General features: G+C 38.9%; 1 protein-coding gene across 1 annotated transcript in view; it reads right to left on the reverse strand.

Moving 5' to 3' along the window:
* The window catches only part of BEST3 (bestrophin 3), a 32,715-nt gene extending 26,389 nt beyond the window's left edge, over positions 1 to 6,326 (reverse strand). Inside the window, exons 1-3 of the mRNA XM_002922186.1 lie at positions 6,175 to 6,326; positions 2,947 to 3,041; positions 2,250 to 2,483 (exon numbers count right to left, since the gene is read on the reverse strand). Of these exons, the coding sequence (XP_002922232.1) occupies positions 2,250 to 2,483; positions 2,947 to 3,041; positions 6,175 to 6,326 (481 nt within the window). The remainder of the gene's footprint in view (positions 1 to 2,249; positions 2,484 to 2,946; positions 3,042 to 6,174) is intronic.
* Positions 6,327 to 18,892: the final 12,566 nt, after the last annotated feature.

Below are 18,892 nucleotides of genomic sequence, written 5' to 3' on the forward strand. Positions count from 1 at the left end.
AATAACTGATAGCAGACCAGTTTAGGGAATTTTCAGCATAATAGGTATTATTTTACACTCTATTGTTATTTCTATTTTCATGTGAGCAGAAATGAAACCATTCCATTTTTAATTTGAGAAATTTAACCTGTAACATCAAAGCATATGTATTACCCCAATAGCATGCATTTGGTCCTTTTAATATTCCAGAATACCATAACTTGACTGCCCAACTTAAAAGCAAGGAAAGTTTAGGGACTAGCAGGTGAATGACCTAGCTCCTCCGGCTCCGGTCAAGAGATTGCCAGATGCTTCAGAAGGAGATGCTGGTCTTTATTCTCTCCACCCTCTCACTCAGTTCCTCCTGGCCGGTCCTGAATCTTTGTGGCAGGGACACTCCCTGAAGCCAGGCAAAGAGGTTACAGGAAAACTCCAAACGTCTTAAAACCCATTGTTTTTCAGAATGTGATCCAGGGACCACTTTGCCTCAAAGTGTCTAGGGGCTTGTTAAATCCATTCATTGCTGGACACCACCCCAGATCTACTGAATCCGAATCTCTGGGGGTGGTGTCTCGGGATCTGTGTTTTTGGCAATATTGATTTGTAACAATACCTAACGTACATTAAGGTTTGAGAACACATACTTTTTCTGACGGGCAATTTTATGTAGGAAAGTCACTTGACGGAAATTAGGTTTTCTTGTGCCTTCAACATTGCCTCCAGCCTTTGCCCCTACACCTCTGGGGCCCCTGGGCTTTACTCACCAGCCCTCTCTGCCCTTCGGTGGAGCAGGTGTCCTGGCTCTGGGCTCAGGGCCTCTGCCAAACATTTTCCGCCACCCCTGAACTTCCTGTTCTTCCCAGAAACATTGGCACAGGCCAAGGACAGTCAGACAGTGGCGGAGGCGAGTATCCAGCCGGGGGAGCTTAGAAACTGACCCCATGTGCAGACTGAGTCAGCCCTGTCTGCTGGGGAAAGGAGCAAGGTGTCTGGTGAGTCGGCTGCCAGTCCGCAGAGCGGGTGCCCACTCATGCGGCAGGCCGTGGGGAGTCAGGAAGGACCCGGCCTCTGGAGTGGCTCCCCCAGCTTCCAGGCAGTGGTTTGGAACCTTTGCCTCGCTGCCCAGTGCACAAACTTTATGTTCCTGTGGGCACAAGCTGTCCAGCTACCGCCTTTTCTGCTTTTTGTGAGAACACTTGGGTGTGAATGAGAACAGCAGGGACATATTCACTGTGATGTCAGCGGTGGCCCCAGAGGCACCCACCGGGCTGTAGCCCCCTCCTGGCTCCATCAGTTCTGTCCTTCTTCTGAGGCTCCACACAAACCAACTGAGTAACCGAAGTCAGAATGGGACTCGTTATGCCCATGCATAAAACCTCCCAAAAAAGCCCCCCAGCACTAATCTTTTTAGAAAATCTCTTTTCAAGGACATTTCAGAAAAGGAGACTGGATACAGCAACCTAATCTGAGACTGTACTCAATATAAAGGCAGAATCATCTCATGGTTTTTAAATGTGTATTCATTAACATATCCCAACAAACTATCAGATCGACTAGGAACGACCCAGTGCAACAACCAATTTTTATTTACTGCCTGCCAACAATGATCTCACTTAATCCTCATCCCATTGAGGGCTGGTTTAACAGCTTCTCTCTAAATATGAACACACCAAAGAGAACCATCCTCCCTACAGGATTTGTTCTCAGCATACTGTGTCCAGGAGCCCAGGTAGAATAATTGCATCTATTTTTTTTTTAAAGTAATCTCCGCATCCAATATGGGGCTTGAGCTCACAACCCCGAGATCAAGAGTTGCACCTTCTGCAGACTGAGCCAGCCAGGTGCCCCCAGCTCCATCCACTTTGAGGAGTGGGGGAGAGACAACAGAGCCACACTGCCTAGATGGAAACTCACATTGCTGGTTCCTACAGGAATCTACTTTTAGAAAAGATCAGATGATATTAAAATGGTTCTAATAAATATGGTAATTATTATTATGGTATATTTACCTAAAGGCCATGTGACTCTCTGCCACTTAATTTGAAGTTGACTGTCTGCCACATCCCCTCTTTTGCCCCCCAAGTAAACTTCTTGAGAGCAGTAACTATGTCTTATTCATTTTTGCCCCTTAAAACTGTTTGAGGCACATAGTAGGTAATCAATAAATGTTTCTTGAATGAATGAATAAATAAAAGAAAATTTCAGAGGAATTTTGAAGGTTCCCATCTAGGCTGAGAGGCGTCCAAGGAGGGCAAAGCCATTCACGATACCTGCTTCAACCACGTGGTCCATCGTTGGGAACCTTTTGTACACAGCCGTGCTCACAGAGCGGAAAATGAGCAGAGACGTGAGATTTACGTAGCGCATCAATGTCCTTCTGAGCAGCCGCCCGTGCTCGTCCCTTCCGTGAACACTGCTGGAGATGAGGAACATCAGCCTGTCTGGCCAGGGCAGATTCACAAACTGGTTCCACCATCGGTTCACTACCAGAGTAACATAAAACCCTGTAAAATAATAGCAAACTATAAAGCAATTTCTTACAGCAGACATGTTGACCCTGATGCTTTTTAGCAGAATTTCAGCCTTTTTGGGGATTGGGGTATAAAACTATGGTTTTATCCATATCTTATGATTTTGCCCTCCAAAAAAAAAAATAAGTAATTTGTGCCTGGCAATGCCATAGCACCCAGTGAGTGGGTATTAGAGTTCAAATATTGACAGCAAAAATGGACTGTTAGTGAAGAGGAAGCTTGATTGTCCAATAGCAAATGATGACCTCAAACTTGTTTGGTGTTAATTTAGCAAAAGCAGCTCTGAAGGCAAACCTCATGGGTGGTTCTGATTCTATTGCAAGCAGTGGCTTTTCAGGCATGCCTCTGAGCTTGGAAACACTCCCATGCAGAGTCATCGGTGTCATCCTAACGGAGACAGCTGTGTGGCTGCATTCTGCGTGTGACCTATACTTACCAAGCACAAAGGTTACTGGAATTTGTTCAGCATATCTGTCACAGTAAATTGATAATTTTTCAAAGTAACGTTTTTGGGCTCCTGTAAGTAACAATCTGGAGCAAAAATAAAATGCACAGCCCTTTATGATATTATACTTCTGCACCTGCTTTGCAAGTGATATTCAGTGCAAACAATTAAGCACAAATAATTGTAATTTTTTTAAGGGAGCAATAACGTTCTTTTTCTACCTAAGCTGATGTATCTCAAACGCTTTTTAATTGCTGAATGGTTCAAGTACCAATGTTCTTAGCACATAAATGTTATTGGCCATTAGACAGTGGGGCTTATTAACTTTTATTTTTAAATACTTTGTATTTCAAGCTTTTGTATGATGAATACATAGAGCAAAATACCTCATGAAAGAGTCCAATTTTCAATTATGCATCAGGTATGCTTAAAAAAAAGAGTGTCTTGATGAAGTAAATTATAGTTATTAAGTTAATTACTAAATAATAACCTTAAATTTGACATCCTGATCTTACTTTCTCCTGAATATGCTACTTAGCACATTCTTGATTATATGTGCTGTACTTCAAGGGATATTATAACTGTTTACTTTAAAGCCTACAATTACTTAAAATACAAAATAACACAGATATGACTAGAAGTAAAAATTTTTATTACTATATTTGGTGGGTTTGTAGTTATATAATATAAATATAAAAATTTATATTACAGATCTGACCAAAACTCATTTTCTGGCATTGTTTGACATAAATTCATTTAATGAAACTATTATTGATATTTATATTATAGGGCGGGGATTCAGAGTAAGAAGAAAGTCTCAAGGCAGGTTAATCGTAATGGTCAAGATCTACAGAGGAGCAACACAGATGAATTTGCATAAAAGAATTAGAACAGCTGTTCCAAGGGAGGAAGAAATTCCTTGGAAATCCATTATAACATGTGTCAAAGGCCTGTTTGAGTCAGCAGAACTTGGATAAAGGAAGCAGAGGGATAATGAGGTAACAGTGAGCCAACAATCAGTTGCAGATGAAGAGCTAGTGCTGACAGAAGAGCTGGGGTGCAGGGTGGGCTTGGAGTTCCCGCCTTAGCTTTGGAGGAGGTGTCAGAAATTCTGAAGTCAGGAACGGGTTGCACGGGCCTATCAAGGTCATGTCAATGAGAAGTCAGAGCCAGAACAGTTTCTGACTCTCAAATGGAAATGGTCAAAGAGGATTTAAACGTGGAAAGCATAGACCATAACATCAGATGAAGCCAGGTTTGAATCCCAGATATGCCACTTACAGATTTGGACTTGGAACATATCTTTAAATCTCTCTGAGCCTCAGTTTTCTCATTTACAAATGGGGAGAATAATACCTATGTGTTAGGAATGTTATGAGGCTTAAGGAATATATTATATATAAAACTACTTAACATATGGTGCCATACTTAATCGGTAATAAAGTGGTTATTATTAATAATTGGCCAAAGGAAAAAATATTCAGCTAATAGCTACACAAAAAGTTTACTAGCTAGAAAGTATTAAATTGGTGATTTTGTCAAGTTCATCCAAAAGTAAAAAGAGATATAATCAAATAAATGAATTCTGGCTTTGTCTTGTGATTGTTGCTGAGTATAATAATTATTTGCTTATAATAGAATTTTAAAACTTGGGATCATTAGTACACATGAGAATGACAGTATGTCTATATTTTTCTACAGGTATGTTTAATTTTCTTGGTAAATCCAGTTTATAGTTCTTGGTACACCTTCAATCGAGATCAAGCATCTATTTTAACAAGATTTTACAGTTGAACTTTAAAAAAATGAAGAATGACTTGCAAAGTTGATCATTGTTATAAATGTAAGCACTTTCTGGTCTTTAGAAAAAATATACGCATACATTTTTATGGGGTATAAATAAGATATTGGAGCAAAAGTTGAGGCCCCATGGAGCATTTCTGGCTCCAACGCAGCTGCTCTAAGTGCTGTTCTGTCCTAAGCACCAGTAGCAGCAATAAACTCACATTAGTAAAACTAAACTAATGGGACAATTATTCTGAAATGTCATGTGCCTTCCACCATTTTATATTTTGAAGGATTAGGTGACACAAAAATAAATTGTCCAAATAATATTGTATTTATAAGACACATCTGAAAGATTATTAGAGGTTTGTAAATAAAACTTTCCCTTTACAGATATTTTGATAGGCAGCAAAATAGCTCTTTCTTGTCTACTTTTGATAATTATCAGCTGGCCAAATTACTATCCCTCTTCTTCAGATGGAGTCCTGCTGCTGCAAAGAAGAAGGTGGGTAAGAGCAATGATAATACAAATTTGTTCATCTGTATGCAGGAAAGAACAAACCGAAATACATAGAAAAGGTGAAAATACAGCCTCAAAAACCTTTAGCTTTTTTAAGTTTTAACTTCCCCCAGAGTAGAAATGTATGCAATCAATTTTAATAAAAAAAAAACTTATAAAGCTTCTTTTTTGTATTACGGATAAAATTTTATTAAGGCTATGATTTTAATCATGAAAGTAATTCTTGGGCATGATTTTGCTCAAATTTTCTGTCAAGCTGACAGGCATAGGTTGTGATGTTATAAAGAATAAACATCTCCCATTGTGACTACAACATGCCCCGAACTCAGAAGATATAAATAAAATAAATTAGTTTTTACAGGCCTTTATTTGGCTGAGGTATTGGCAGGATTGGCGGGCACCATCCTGGATAAGATCTTGTCATTCCAGGCAAAAGAAAGGAAAGTTGCCTGATATACATCATTCACGGACACATTAATCAGGTAGGTGGTTGCTATAAGCTGTCAAATCACAAATTGGAAATTGTCAATGACATAGCTGAGATAGGCACGAATGATTATTTGTCTGTGGCCTTTGCCATTCAAAATCATCACTGAGTGAGGATTTAAGTATCAATTTTCCCTTCTATACTTCTAGCAAAGTTCTGACAGCATGACTAATACCTCGTTGTGACCAGTTACCGTGGGGCTGGCATGAGAGCCACCTGAATATGACAGTCAGCGTTTGATTCACATCCTAAGCTTGGTTAGGTGTGGATTAAAATACCCTGTCCTGAGTTGAAGGCGGCAAGAGAGGATCATGCAAAGGAGGAGGTTACATAATGCAAAAGTCAGCGACAACCAAAGGCTCAGATTTTTGAGACTGTATTCTTACATGAGATTTGATGGCCATGTGAGACATGCAAAGGAAGGTACCTGTACACCAAACTTATTGCCGTGTAAAAAACAGCAAAGACAATAAATTCCCTGTACAGTAGTTTGTAGATGCTGCCTCTCCACTTGAGGAGTAACCTATGAAATCCAAAAAAAGTCGCATTTGCTACTTTACTGGAGTACGTGACAGTCATCCTGGATAGCTTTTTTTCCTAGAAGAGCAAGAAGACAAAACACAAGTAAAAAGCAATGTTTAAGATTGAGCATAAGTCTATGTCTGAAAGAAGCTCAAGCCACTGACCAGCCATCTCCCCATTCTGCCTTTCTCTGTTTAAACAATTTGGAATTTGGAGATAAGCACCATCTCCGCGCTGAAACTTTTAATAGGAAAGGGGAGGAAAGTAGTCTCTGGAAAGGGTGATATTAGAACTTGCCTTCATTTCTAAGTATTATTTTCAGGCTTTATAGTCATCACTCAGTAATATTTGAATGAACAAATATGATATGTGAAATATGTCTTGATATATGCCTGTCATGTATTTCTTAATCCATGGGAAGATTTAGGGTATCAATATGCTGTGTTAATTGTCATTTTCAAAAGCACTAGCCAAACTTAACTGTTTGGGTCTTTATTTGATAAAGTATGTAAAGAAGTATTTATTTCAGCCTTAAATTTCCTAAGGGGAACTTACGGCTCTCTTAGAAATCAGGAGGTATTGTTGAAAAGAAGCTTCTCGTGGGAATTCAATTCATGGGTACTTGGTGGCTTTAGTAGGATGTGGGTCTCTCTCTAGTGGAGTTCCGAGCTCACGGTGAGCACTCTGCAGATTTCACAAGGCAGGGCCACCGCGATCGAAGGGAAGGTGTGCTTTCCCCATGGAAAAGTCATGCATTAAATACCTAGGGAGGTTCACTTTCTGTTTGGAGTGGACCCAAAATGAGGCCATTATTTAGGGCTCTTTCTTCTTGGATCTGTTTCGTAGATGTGAGGAGGATAAGAATTGGACCCCAATGCCTAGTTCCAGTGAGTTCTCTGGAATTCCATTGCTTTCAACCAGGCAGCAAGCATTCAGGTTCTGAGATGGCCCGAACTAATCTTTGTTTGAAAATCCTGCACCACTACTCTCCAACGTGGAGCATGTACAGATAACATGAAACATCTTTGAAATCTTTTTTGCTTCAAAAGGATCTATGAGGAGGGTCCTACAGAGCTACTTAGACGGAAATTATGGAGGTTTTAGGTAAATTGGGCTAGACACAGGAAATAAATCCTCTAGCAGATTTCTTACATGAAGTAGCCTGCAACACACATTTTATCTAAACAAGAAAACTTCCTGTCTTTATTCAGAGGTGGGAAAACAATCAAATTCTAATTTGCCTAGTTTCCCTAGAGAAATAAAACTCTGGCACTATATTCACAAACTTAAGCCTTCAACATCACTGATGTTAGTAAAGAAACAGGGGCTTTTTGGTGTAAGATACTAGAGGCTGGGATTTATGCTGCAAAACCAGTCTCATTTTTCCAACTTTACCTTGTCTGTCTAATGGGAGTACAGCCAAAATAATAAATTAAGGCCATTTCATAATTTGTTCTCACGGGCAGCATGGTTTTAGATAACAGTCCTCAACTTTCTTTAGCAGTTCACCCGTTTGTTTCAGCCTTCAGAAAAACTAAGGTCAGATAGAGTAGAGGTCAGAATGAAAATGCATGGGTACTCTTTGCGCACTAACCTATTTCTTAGGTTTGGAGTCTCCGACAGGAAAGAAGATCTTCCAATTTCGGGCTCCCCCTGAAGAGGAGCCTTCAGGTTGGTGTTGTGCTTGGCTTCACGCTTTGCTCAGCTTCACGCTTCGCTCATGCACACTCAGAGTTTCTTTCCTTCTCTGGCCACCGAGAAGACCCGGAGTGTGACAAGCCCAGGAGTTAAATGTTTTTCCACTTGTGGAGGCCTGTTTATGCCAGTTTGCCCACTGATGACAGTTATAGCCGGGAACAAACAGAAGCAACAGCTGCTGATGTAGCTTTTTTCTACTCTATAATTATAACTCCACCTGCTGCCCAAAGTACCCCTTTGAATGAGAAGTCGGAGGTGACGTGAAGGAGGTTGGGCCCTTGAAGTCTGTTATTTTCATTTTGATTCTACCCTGGGATCAAGGAAGAAAAATCTATTTTCCCCCAAAGTGTTCTGAAGAAGCTTCACAGGCCAGAAAGGGGAATCGGGACAGTCTGTGTGTGCTTAGGATAAAGAGTGAGTTGTTGTGAGGCTATAAACTGGGGCAGACGAGAATATAAACAAGATTTTAACTTGTTTGCGAGGTATTAAGAATGCTCTTCCATTAAAAGCAGTAAGTATGTGTGTGTTTGTGTGTGTGTGTGCGTGCGTGCATATTTTAGAAGAGCGCAGAAAGTTATTATGTGTGATGGCTAAGTGTAGTGGAAAATAAAACATGGATTCATTACATTTGTTTATCCTTCCGTGGTCAGCTAGGAACATTTTTTAATAATTCAAAATGGCTTCCAATAGTCTCCTTCTTCAAAGAGCGAGTTCATTGGCATTCTTTAAATAATGAAATTAATAATTTCTGGGTCAATTCAGGGCCTTTGCAACCTTCTAAAGTAATATGTACACCAGGCATTGGAACTTCAGCTTAACTGAAATGACTATGAAAAACATACATTTTTGTGAGAAAAGAATTAAAAAAGATGCTTATTTTAAAATTGAGAAATATACATTGAAAAGTTTTTTTAACAGCATTTTAAAGTTTTATATGCATTTACCTGGTTTCTTTATCAAACTATAAGTACCCTAGAGCAAAGACGGAGCATAGGTGTCTGATTTCTTGCCCCACCCCTGTTCATAGTTCCAGAATGAAGCTCTGTGTATAATGGATATTCAATATGCATCTGTTGTTTTATTATCATCTTATCATCACTATGATACTCTGTCAGTACATTTGGGGGAATTTGTGAACATTTTAAAAGCACATATAAAATGCTGCACATTTTACATTTGGTTGCCATGAAAAGTGGTTGGATAGACCTGATGGTGCATTTATAAGGGTTTTCAAGACTGACCAATGTTACAGAGTTTGAGCAAATCTAAACCCAAGTGCTTGTGAAATAGAAACATGGGAGGTATTTTTTTAAATTCTCACTTTTGTGTCTCCTGATGGATGTGTGGTGGCCCTGAAATGTAGCAGGATTACTAGCAGTCATGACTGTGTAACCAGGCGAGTCGGCCTCCTCTACGGGGAACTGCTGGCCTGTCTCACTTTTAAACAAGGTTTATAATATTCATCTTTCCCATTGCGCTGTTTTGAGGAATGACTAATTAATGGTTGAGATCACATTCTAAATGCACGTTAGTCAATAAGGATTAGACTAAATGAACAAACTTTCACTATTGAGCTCTGAGTCCGGTGACTATTTCTAACATGTCCCGAAAGATGTCTTTCAGAGATAAACTCATTAAAGGGGACAAGCCACTGTAGCTCATTTCAAAATATCCAACAAACACCAAATTGCACAGTTAACTGTTCATATGACTTTTTGAAGAAAAATTTAAAGTTTCTTGTTAAAAATAGACATTTTTCCAGATTCTGAAAATAACATATGCTTATTAAAAAATAAAAAATAAAACAACATATAAAGAACAGAGTCATACTCTATCATGCTACCCTAGATGAGGGGTAATCATTTGGCATAAAGTTTGTCTTTCTAGATTTTTGTAGAAAATATTTTAACTCCTATAATTAATAGCAAACAATATGATAGACATTTCTCTGTGTGTGTATATATATATACATATATATGAACAAGCAATATATATGTATGTATATATGTATGTGCATATATATATATGTGTGTGTGTGTGTGTGTGTACACTATTCCAGTCATATTTTCTTTTGACAGCAAACATCAGGTTATGTGATCCTGACCACTCTGGTTCTCAACAATCCTAATAAACACATTTGTCTTTGATTCCAGTAAAGATCCGGTGACAGGAAAATTCATAAAAAAAGAACAACTGATCACTTCTAAGTGATGAAAATACTGATATTCGTCCATAGGTGTCAGGATAAATCACCCGTTGTTTCTCAAGGGCAAACAACAAATTGAGGTAGCCACTGCCAGTTCCTTGAGGAGAACCAGCTATTTGAAAAGCACCACAGCCATTTTAGACTCTTCTATTTATTTTATTGATGTGAGAAATCTTTACCAAATTTCTTTGGAGTGTTTGGTTGAACATGGTCATGTGTGTGCATGCAAAACTTTGCTTTCAAATATTCAAAGACCAGAGTTGTATTTTGAAGAACTGAATTCTGACTCTAAGACTTTTGGATTTTTAAAAATATTTTATTTATTCATTTGAGAGAGAGAGAGCACAAGTGGAAGCAGGGGGAGAGGGAGAAGCAGACTCCCCGCTGAGCAAGGAGCCCAAAGCGGGACTCAATCTCAAGACCCTGGGATCATGACCTGAACCTAAGGCAGATGATTAACCGACTAAGCCTCCCAGGTGCCCCACTTTTGGACATAATTAGATGGGGAATAAGGAATCAGCAAACGTTTTTGAATAGGAAAAGGGTTTGAAAAAAACCTGTGTTGCAGAAAGGTGAGTCTGTGAGCACAGAGTATGATGGATTTGAGTGGGCAGGGACAATAGGAAGGGAACAAGTTTGGAGTTACTATGGCTGTTCTGGTATGAACTGGTTGGTGGGTGAGTGGAATGCAGGGGAAGGATGGTGAGAGAGAGCCCAGAGGAAAACTACACCAGAGGCAGAAAAAGTTGCAGGGGGTGGGGGGAGCAAAAGGAGGAGGAGGAAAGATATGTCTGATAGACTCTCGCTTTGTCCTTTGAACCCGTTTGCTTATGAAGAACAAGAACTGCAGAATATGATTTCAAATTTGTTCAAGTGACACAGTTCTCTGTAGGGTACCATGTAACTTTGATGTTTTATTTGATCCTGCAAATAGGAACATTTTATCAGAAAAAAATGGGTGCAAAGTAAAATCACAAGTAGGAGCTCATGTGCCAGTAAAAAGTCAAGTTGTTGAATTATGTATGATCAGCTAATCCTCAGTTTTTCTGTTAATAATTCTGTTAATAATAATTTTTCTGGCACTTACTCATTTTGCTAGATGCTGGATCTCTCTGAAATAGATAATAGTCAGTGCTAAAACCCAAGAAAAATTCAGAGTAAACTTTCAATTGAGAACATTCATTCATGCATTTTTTTTTCCACAGCAGAATACCTTGGTTCAGTTGGTCTGAGAACCATGCACTGTGATATTTTTTTCCTGACAGATAATTTCTTATTGGCTCAGAGAGACTGTAAGCTTCTTGAGAACTCCTACCTTAGTCTTTCTTGGTTCTCTTTCCCTATTTACTGGTTGCCACGAAGCACGCAATCCCTGCATAGCAAGCAGCTGATTGGGACAAGCCATGTGTCAGGCCGGATGTATGGAGGTTTCTGATACATGTTAGCGACAGAACTCAGCAAAAACCAAACCAAAGCGGGGTTAATTAATTTTTTTCTTTTTGACTTCAGGGGAGAAACAGAGAACCTCTAGGATTAGAAAGACTATTGAATTTTATTACAGATGAAGCTCTAAGCTCATAAAAGACTGGATATTTGAAGAGTCATCATTACTTTCTTTACACCGAGTAATTGCCAACTCAGCCGAACAGAAATGCATTAGTTCAAATTCTGAAGGTTATTTTTTTCTAATGGAAGGTATAGAAACTTTGTTCTATTTTAGGGATGGAAGCTTAGAGTCTAGAGAATTATTACTACGGTGCTTAAAGTGTATCCTGGGCTTTCTAATCAATGATATTTCTTAAATGGATGGTACTGCTTAGCTCAGGTACATTCCTGATCACTAAAGGAAAAAAAAAAAACCCTGCAACATAGAACCAACTAAAAAACAGTTTAGTTTTACATGAAAAACCATGCAAATCCAAGTATATTGTTTATTCCAAACAGCTGAGAAATTCTGTTACTTCACCACGGTTATGGTAGAAGGTGGTCATCTGGAAATTATAGAACTATGTGGGCAAAGGGAAGATATAGGTAAATAGAAAAATTCTAAGCATAAATGTTTGGACACCTCTAAGACACCTTTCTGCCTGAGGTAAAATGCATGTGGAAATGAAAAACAGATGTTGGTTCTGGTTCTCTCATATGGTGTGTTGCTGCTTAATGGCTGCTGCTGGAGAGGGTAGTGGGTTTGGAATAAGAGAATGGAGAAACTTCAGTTTGTGCTCCATGTAATTTTGTATTTTTAAAATAACATCCATATTTTCATATTTAATCATATGCAATAAAAAAATCTCATTTGATATCTCAGATCTTTCACCCAACTCCAGAATATTCTTCATATTCTCATCAACATCTCAAATCCAACATTCCCCAAACCGAACTCCTGATCTTTTCTCTAAAAAATGCTCCACCTGCAACCTTTCATGTCAGTTGATGAAAATTCCTTCCTTCCAAAAGGTAAAAACATTGGAGTCACTCTCAGCTCCTCTCTTTCTTTCATACCACTGTGGTCACCCACAAATCCTCCACCGTCCAAATAGACTCAGAACCTGTCACCTCACTCTCTTCTCACGTCCCTGTCTCTTCCTCTCCCGCCTCCTGAGAGCCACCATCATCACTCTCCCAGCTTATTCTAGCAGCTTCCTAGCACGCCTTCCTGCTTTCCACTTCCTCCCTTCAGGCTTCTGACAAAAAGGGCAGAGTGCTCATACTGAAAGGTAAGTCAGGTGAGTGATGTCAGCCCCTCTATGGCTCTCTGTTAAAAGCTCAAGGCCTTAAACAGTCTGTAAGGTTCATGGCTTGCCCCATTTCCTCTCAGGTCTCATTTCCTATTACTGTCGTCTGTCCTATGGGTCACATTCGTCTTCTTTCCTTCCTGGAATATATCTGGCATGGTCCCATCTTAAAGCCTTAGGAATGGCTCATTTTGTGCCTGGAATGCCCTTCCTACAGGTGTTTGAGGGGTTGTCTCCCTCACTCTTTCAAATCTTTGCTCAAATATTTTCTCAGTGATCTGATAATCTTACTTAAAATTGCATACTGACCCAGCACACCTCTCTCCCCATTGCACTCCTGATCCCCTTTATCCTTTTGCTTTTTATCCATGCCATTTATCTCCTTTAAATATACCATCTAATTCACACATTTATTGTGTTTATTGTCTACTCATCCTTACTAAATTGGAAGTTTCACGAGGGCAGGGGACTGTTTTTCTCACTGATGAAAACAAAGTGCGTCCAATGCCTAGTTCAAGAAATATTTATTGAATGAGTACATCTAAAAAGAGACTAGAGAGGTTTCCACGTTTTCTGTAAACTTCGTGAGAACAGATTCCATTATTTTGTTACTTGCTCTATATCTAATGCCCAGGAAAGTGTCTGGAATCTAATAGGCACCCAATAAAAATTTGTGAAATGAATAAGAGAACATATATTTTTATTCAGATGTTTAGCCCATCCTTTTCATATAAACACTTTTTATAGAATGAAAATGAGGAGTCTCAGCATTTTTCCTGCAGCAGTTTTACAGCACTCCAGAGAGGGAAAGACTGAAACCGTTTAGGGACCTCTGAGTATTGCGTTCTCTCTGGACTGTGGAATGCTACACCTGCATTGTGTGGTCATCTCTCTTCTGAATTTTTGAATCCTTAGCTAACTCAGGAATTTAGAGAGTAGGGGTGTGAATGGCCTCTTTCAGGCATCCAGGTATCTGTAACTCTGCCTCTTACACTTTTTTTTTTTACTCTGCCCTCAAGGAGATTCAGATGTGGATCCCACTATACATTAAATAGCAATAAGGAGCGAGGCAGGAATAAATTGATTCCTTCTACTTCCTATTGACTACTTCATAGCATCATTTTGTTCCAGGCATGGGAGTGAGCACTCACTTTGCTGATGACAAATGCATTGCACACCCATTAAAATAACAGGGTAATGAAAGGATGAATACAGTAAATGTTCTTTAATGATGGTCTAGGTAGGTGGTGATATCATTCTTGTGGCACATAAGGTGCCTCAAGGTTCTTGACCTTGCATGCCCTTCTGGGATAGGGGATATGATTCTTGGTGAAGATTAAATTACCAAAGTCCTTTAGTGTAATTTTAATGACTAAATCCCCATAGCAGAGTAATAGTATATGAGGGGTGCAGATATTCTGTTAAAGGGTATTTCAGAGCGCATTCTGATATATTTCAGTATTTCTGTGACATAAAAATGGAGGTAAATTGAGAATTAAGTCTTATTTTCACTCCTTACTACCCTCTACATACCCTGATAGTTTTGGGATGACTCATATTCACTCTTACCTGTTTTTCACATAGACTCATGATTAGACTCAATTAAAAGCACAAAAATTAGTTGCATAAAAGCAAACTCATAGGATTCAGCTCATAGATCTCATGGCATCCTATAAAAACATAAATTTTGCCTTTGGGAAAATGAAGTCTGTTTGTGTGTGGACAAGATTACTTTTCCCTTAGCATAGCATTATCTTGTTATAAGAAGACCAAAGAAAAAGGTAAGTTACATACAGTTTCCTTTCCCTCATGGTAAAACTAGGGGGTTGTTTTTTTCTCTTTGGCTTCCCTTCTGCAAATCCATCTTTAAAAAGTTTAATTTTGTTGTATTTATCATTAGGCTATTTAAGAGAGCCAGGATTGTTCTTTGCAAACTTCATTAATATCTAACAAAATTACATATTAACTCACCTTTGACTCAGCAATCCCATTTCCAAAAATCCACCTTGAAGTATGCCTCCAATAATGCAAAAATGTTTATGTACCAAGAAATCAATTGCAGCGTTATTTGTAGCTACAAAATATTGGAAAGAGCCTAAATACCTTTACGTAGGCAAGTGGTGGAATAAACTATGGTAATCCACAAAATGGTGTACTACACAGATGCAAAAAGGAATAAGAATGATCTTTATAAATTGATAGGGAGTGACTGCCAGGGTGTATCAGGTGAAAAAACAAAATGCAAAAGAGTGCCTATAGCAAATAAGCATGTGGAAAGATATTTGACATCATTAGTCATTAGGAAAATGCACATCAGGGGCTCCTGGGTGGCACAGCGGTTAAGCGTCTGCCTTCAGCTCAGGGCATGATCCCGGCGTTATGGGATCGAGACCCACATCAGGCTCCTCCGCTATGAGCCTGCTTCTTTCTCTCCCACTCCCCCTGCTTGTGTTCCCTCTCTCGCTGGCTGTCTCTATCTCTGTCAAATAAATAAATAAAATCTTTAAAAAAAAAAAGGAAAATGCACATCAAAATCACAATGAGATACACTTCACACCCACAAGGATGGCTATAATTAAAAAATAAACAATCATGGAAAATAGCATGTGTAGGCAAGGATGAGGAGAAATTGGGACCCTTGCACATCGCTGGTAGGAATGTAAAATGGTGTTGGTAGGAATGCTGGTAGGAATGTAAAATGGTGCAGCTGCTATGGAAAACGGTTTGGTGGTTCTTCCAAAAGTTAAATATGAAATTACCCTATGACCCAGCAATTCCACTCCTAGGTTTTTATCCCAAAATACTGAAAATAGATATTCAAACAAATATTTGTACATGAATGTTCATGGCAGCACTATTCACATTAGCCAAAAGGTGGAAACAACCCAACTGTTCATCTACTGATGGACAGATAAACAAAATGTGGTAAATCCATACAATGGAATATTATTTAATCATAAAAAGAAATGATGTAGTGATACATGGATTGGATGAACTTCAAAAACATTATGCTAAGTGAAAGAAGCCAGATCCAAAGGTCACACATATTGTATAGTGCCGTTTATATTAAATTTCCAGACTAGGTAAGTCCATGGAGAGAGTAAACAGATCAGTCATTGGCAGGGGCTACGGGAAAGGAGAAATGAGAAGTAGCCTCTTAACAGTTATGGGGATTCCTTTTGGGGCAGTGGAACCAAACAGAGATGGTGGTTGTATGACATGCGAATGTACTAAATACCAGTGAACTGCACACTTTAAAATGGACAGTTTTATAGTCTATGAATTGTACCTTAAAAATAAAAGAAAGAGTTCCTATAGTAGTGCCTCCTTTCATGAAAGAAAAAGGGGGAGAGAAAATATACAGGTATTTGTTCATTTGTGCAAAAGATATAAAAGGATTAAATCTAATGAAATCGGTTACTCAGGATTGGGTGGGAGCAGGGTGGGAAGAATGAGGAAGTAGGAATGGGTAGCAGGGTTGGGAGAATGACATTTACCTGATACTCTGTTTTGTAGTTTGAGATGGCTCTGACTCTTAGAACCATAGTACTGTTTCACATACCCCAAAAATAAAGAATTAAAATTAACCAGGATGTGGGGGGACCCCAATTTGGCATATGAAGAGTAACAAATGGGTGCAAATGTATTACTGATGAATATCATAACCATACTAAAGAAGTTGGGGAAGAACCAACTAACTATGGAAAATAGTATTTAGACTGTATAATGTAAGGCTAAAGACAGAACTGCCTGCAAATATTATATACTCTAGTTAGTAAATTGTTTTCCTCAGGGGTATGGGTTAGCAATTCTGAAACACTTTATATGTATACTAGGATTGAACAAATAAGTAATGAGCTTCTTTGAGAAATGATTGATTCCAGGGAAAATATAAGAGGAGTCTGGAATATCTTATGTTGCCAGAAAGTATGGAAGTACTAAAAAATGATGGCATGTGTAAAAATGATACAGGAACCAACTTGAAAGAGTTTCTAATGAAAGCTGGGACAAGTTGAGCTAAAAAAAGAAATAATGATAGAAATGGATTATAACCCAGAAAGTGAAATAAATATCCCTGAGTCCATGCTGATACAAGTAAATAATTGAATAAATAAATAAATGGAGAGAAGGAACAGCTCTTCTTTAATAAATATAGAAGGAATGATGGGAATAGAAAATCACCAAAAGCTAAGACAAGAAGAATTAATAGACACTAAAAGTAATGAAGATTAAAAATGTTGAGAAATAGAGTATTTGCATAGTCTCAGAAGTATTTCCTAACAAGATAGTTTTACTTACAAAAGGGATAAGTAGTAACTTTATAGAGATGAAACCTGGCCATTACTGTATAGCCAAGCGATCAAAGTCAACTTCACCGTTAATAAGTCATTGACATCAGAACCCTTAAGATGAAGCATTGAGAAAGGCACATCCCACTCCATTGTATTCTTTTTTTTTTTTAATTTTTTTTTTTAAGATTTTATTTTTATTTATTTGACAGAGATAGAGACAGCCAGTGAGAGAGGGAGAGGAAGAAGCAGGCCCAGCCGGGGAGCCCGATGTGGGACTCGATCCCCCAACGCCGGGATCACGCCCTGAGCCGAAGGCAGACACTTAACGACTGCGCTACCCAGGCGCCCACTCCATTGTATTCTTATTTCAAATGCATAACCTCAACTTAATAACAAGAAAACATCAGACAAATTGAGGGATATTCTACAAAATAATTGGCCAGTACTATTTGAAAGTGTCAAGGTTGTGAGATACAAAGAAAGATCGAGAAAAGGTGACAAACTGGAGGAGACTAAGGAAACATGATAACTGGATCTTGGACGAGAAAAAGGACATGAGTAGGACTACTGGTCAAATTGGATAAGGTCTGAAGACTAGTTAGTAGTATTGTATCAATGCTAACTTCCTAGTTTTGACCATTGTGCTGTGGTTAGGTAAGATGTCAACATTAGGGGAAGCCAGATGAAGAGTATATGGAAACTTTGTACAATTGGTGCAACTTGCCTCTAAGTCTAAAATTCTTCAAAATAATAAATTTTTTAAAAAGTCTTTCTCACTTAAAACCTTTTTGTTTATTTTGCTTGTTTTCACATTTGGCTGAGCCAAGATTTTGAAAATATGGGTAGAGTGACATCATTACTTTCCCTTTCAAAAAAACTAAGGAATTAAGGAAGGAAATTGGGATTATTAAATTCAGTTGCCTCTGATCCCTCTCCCTTCCTAGAGAAAAGATTTAATTGAAATAGGAAAATGGTGGGGCAGGATGTGGGTGAGGGAATCCAGTGGGATGGAATGATCTGGGAAATGTTACCACCCCTCTGCCTGAATGAGAGAGGGGAAGGAGAAGTTGGTGGAACCCAAAGAGGGTATAGCTGAATGAAAAGGACACTGGGTGGGATTTGTGGGTGCCTTCAGGGGTAGGACACAACCAACCAACAGTAACCAAGCAGGCGAGCCAGGTGAATAAAATGGCCCAGTTTTACTCCTTTTCTGCCTTCCAAGCTCCTGCCAGGGCCTCAGCTGGCTGTACCCAAACAGAAGCTGGAGGTCAGTTTAAACATATGCACCTCTAGGGACTCAGAGCAGAGTACAGAAGTTTGGAAATTGGATGTGGAGGAAAAAAGGGAGGGCATCAAGTATTGAGATAGTTTATCCCTCTCATTTTACAGATGAGCAAAACAAGACTTAAAGAGGGGGAAAAATACATTCCATGTCACAATAAAGGGCAGTATGGTAGGGCTGAAAACCCATTGGTCTGCAAGTTGAAACACCTAGGTTCAGTCTTGGTTTGGCCACCACACTGGGCTTCCGTTTCCATATCTATGAATAAATGAGGTAGACTAAAGCAATGGTTTTCAAATTGGGGTACACATACTCCTGGTATATACCTGAGGGTTTTGAGGAGGTAAAGGGGCATGAACAGTTTTAAGAATCATTTTTTTAGACCCACAACTTCCTTATATATATATTCT

Source organism: Ailuropoda melanoleuca, chromosome 15 (assembly GCF_002007445.2).
Source record: "Ailuropoda melanoleuca isolate Jingjing chromosome 15, ASM200744v2, whole genome shotgun sequence".
In the NCBI taxonomy this organism is placed as follows: Eukaryota; Metazoa; Chordata; class Mammalia; order Carnivora; family Ursidae; genus Ailuropoda; species Ailuropoda melanoleuca.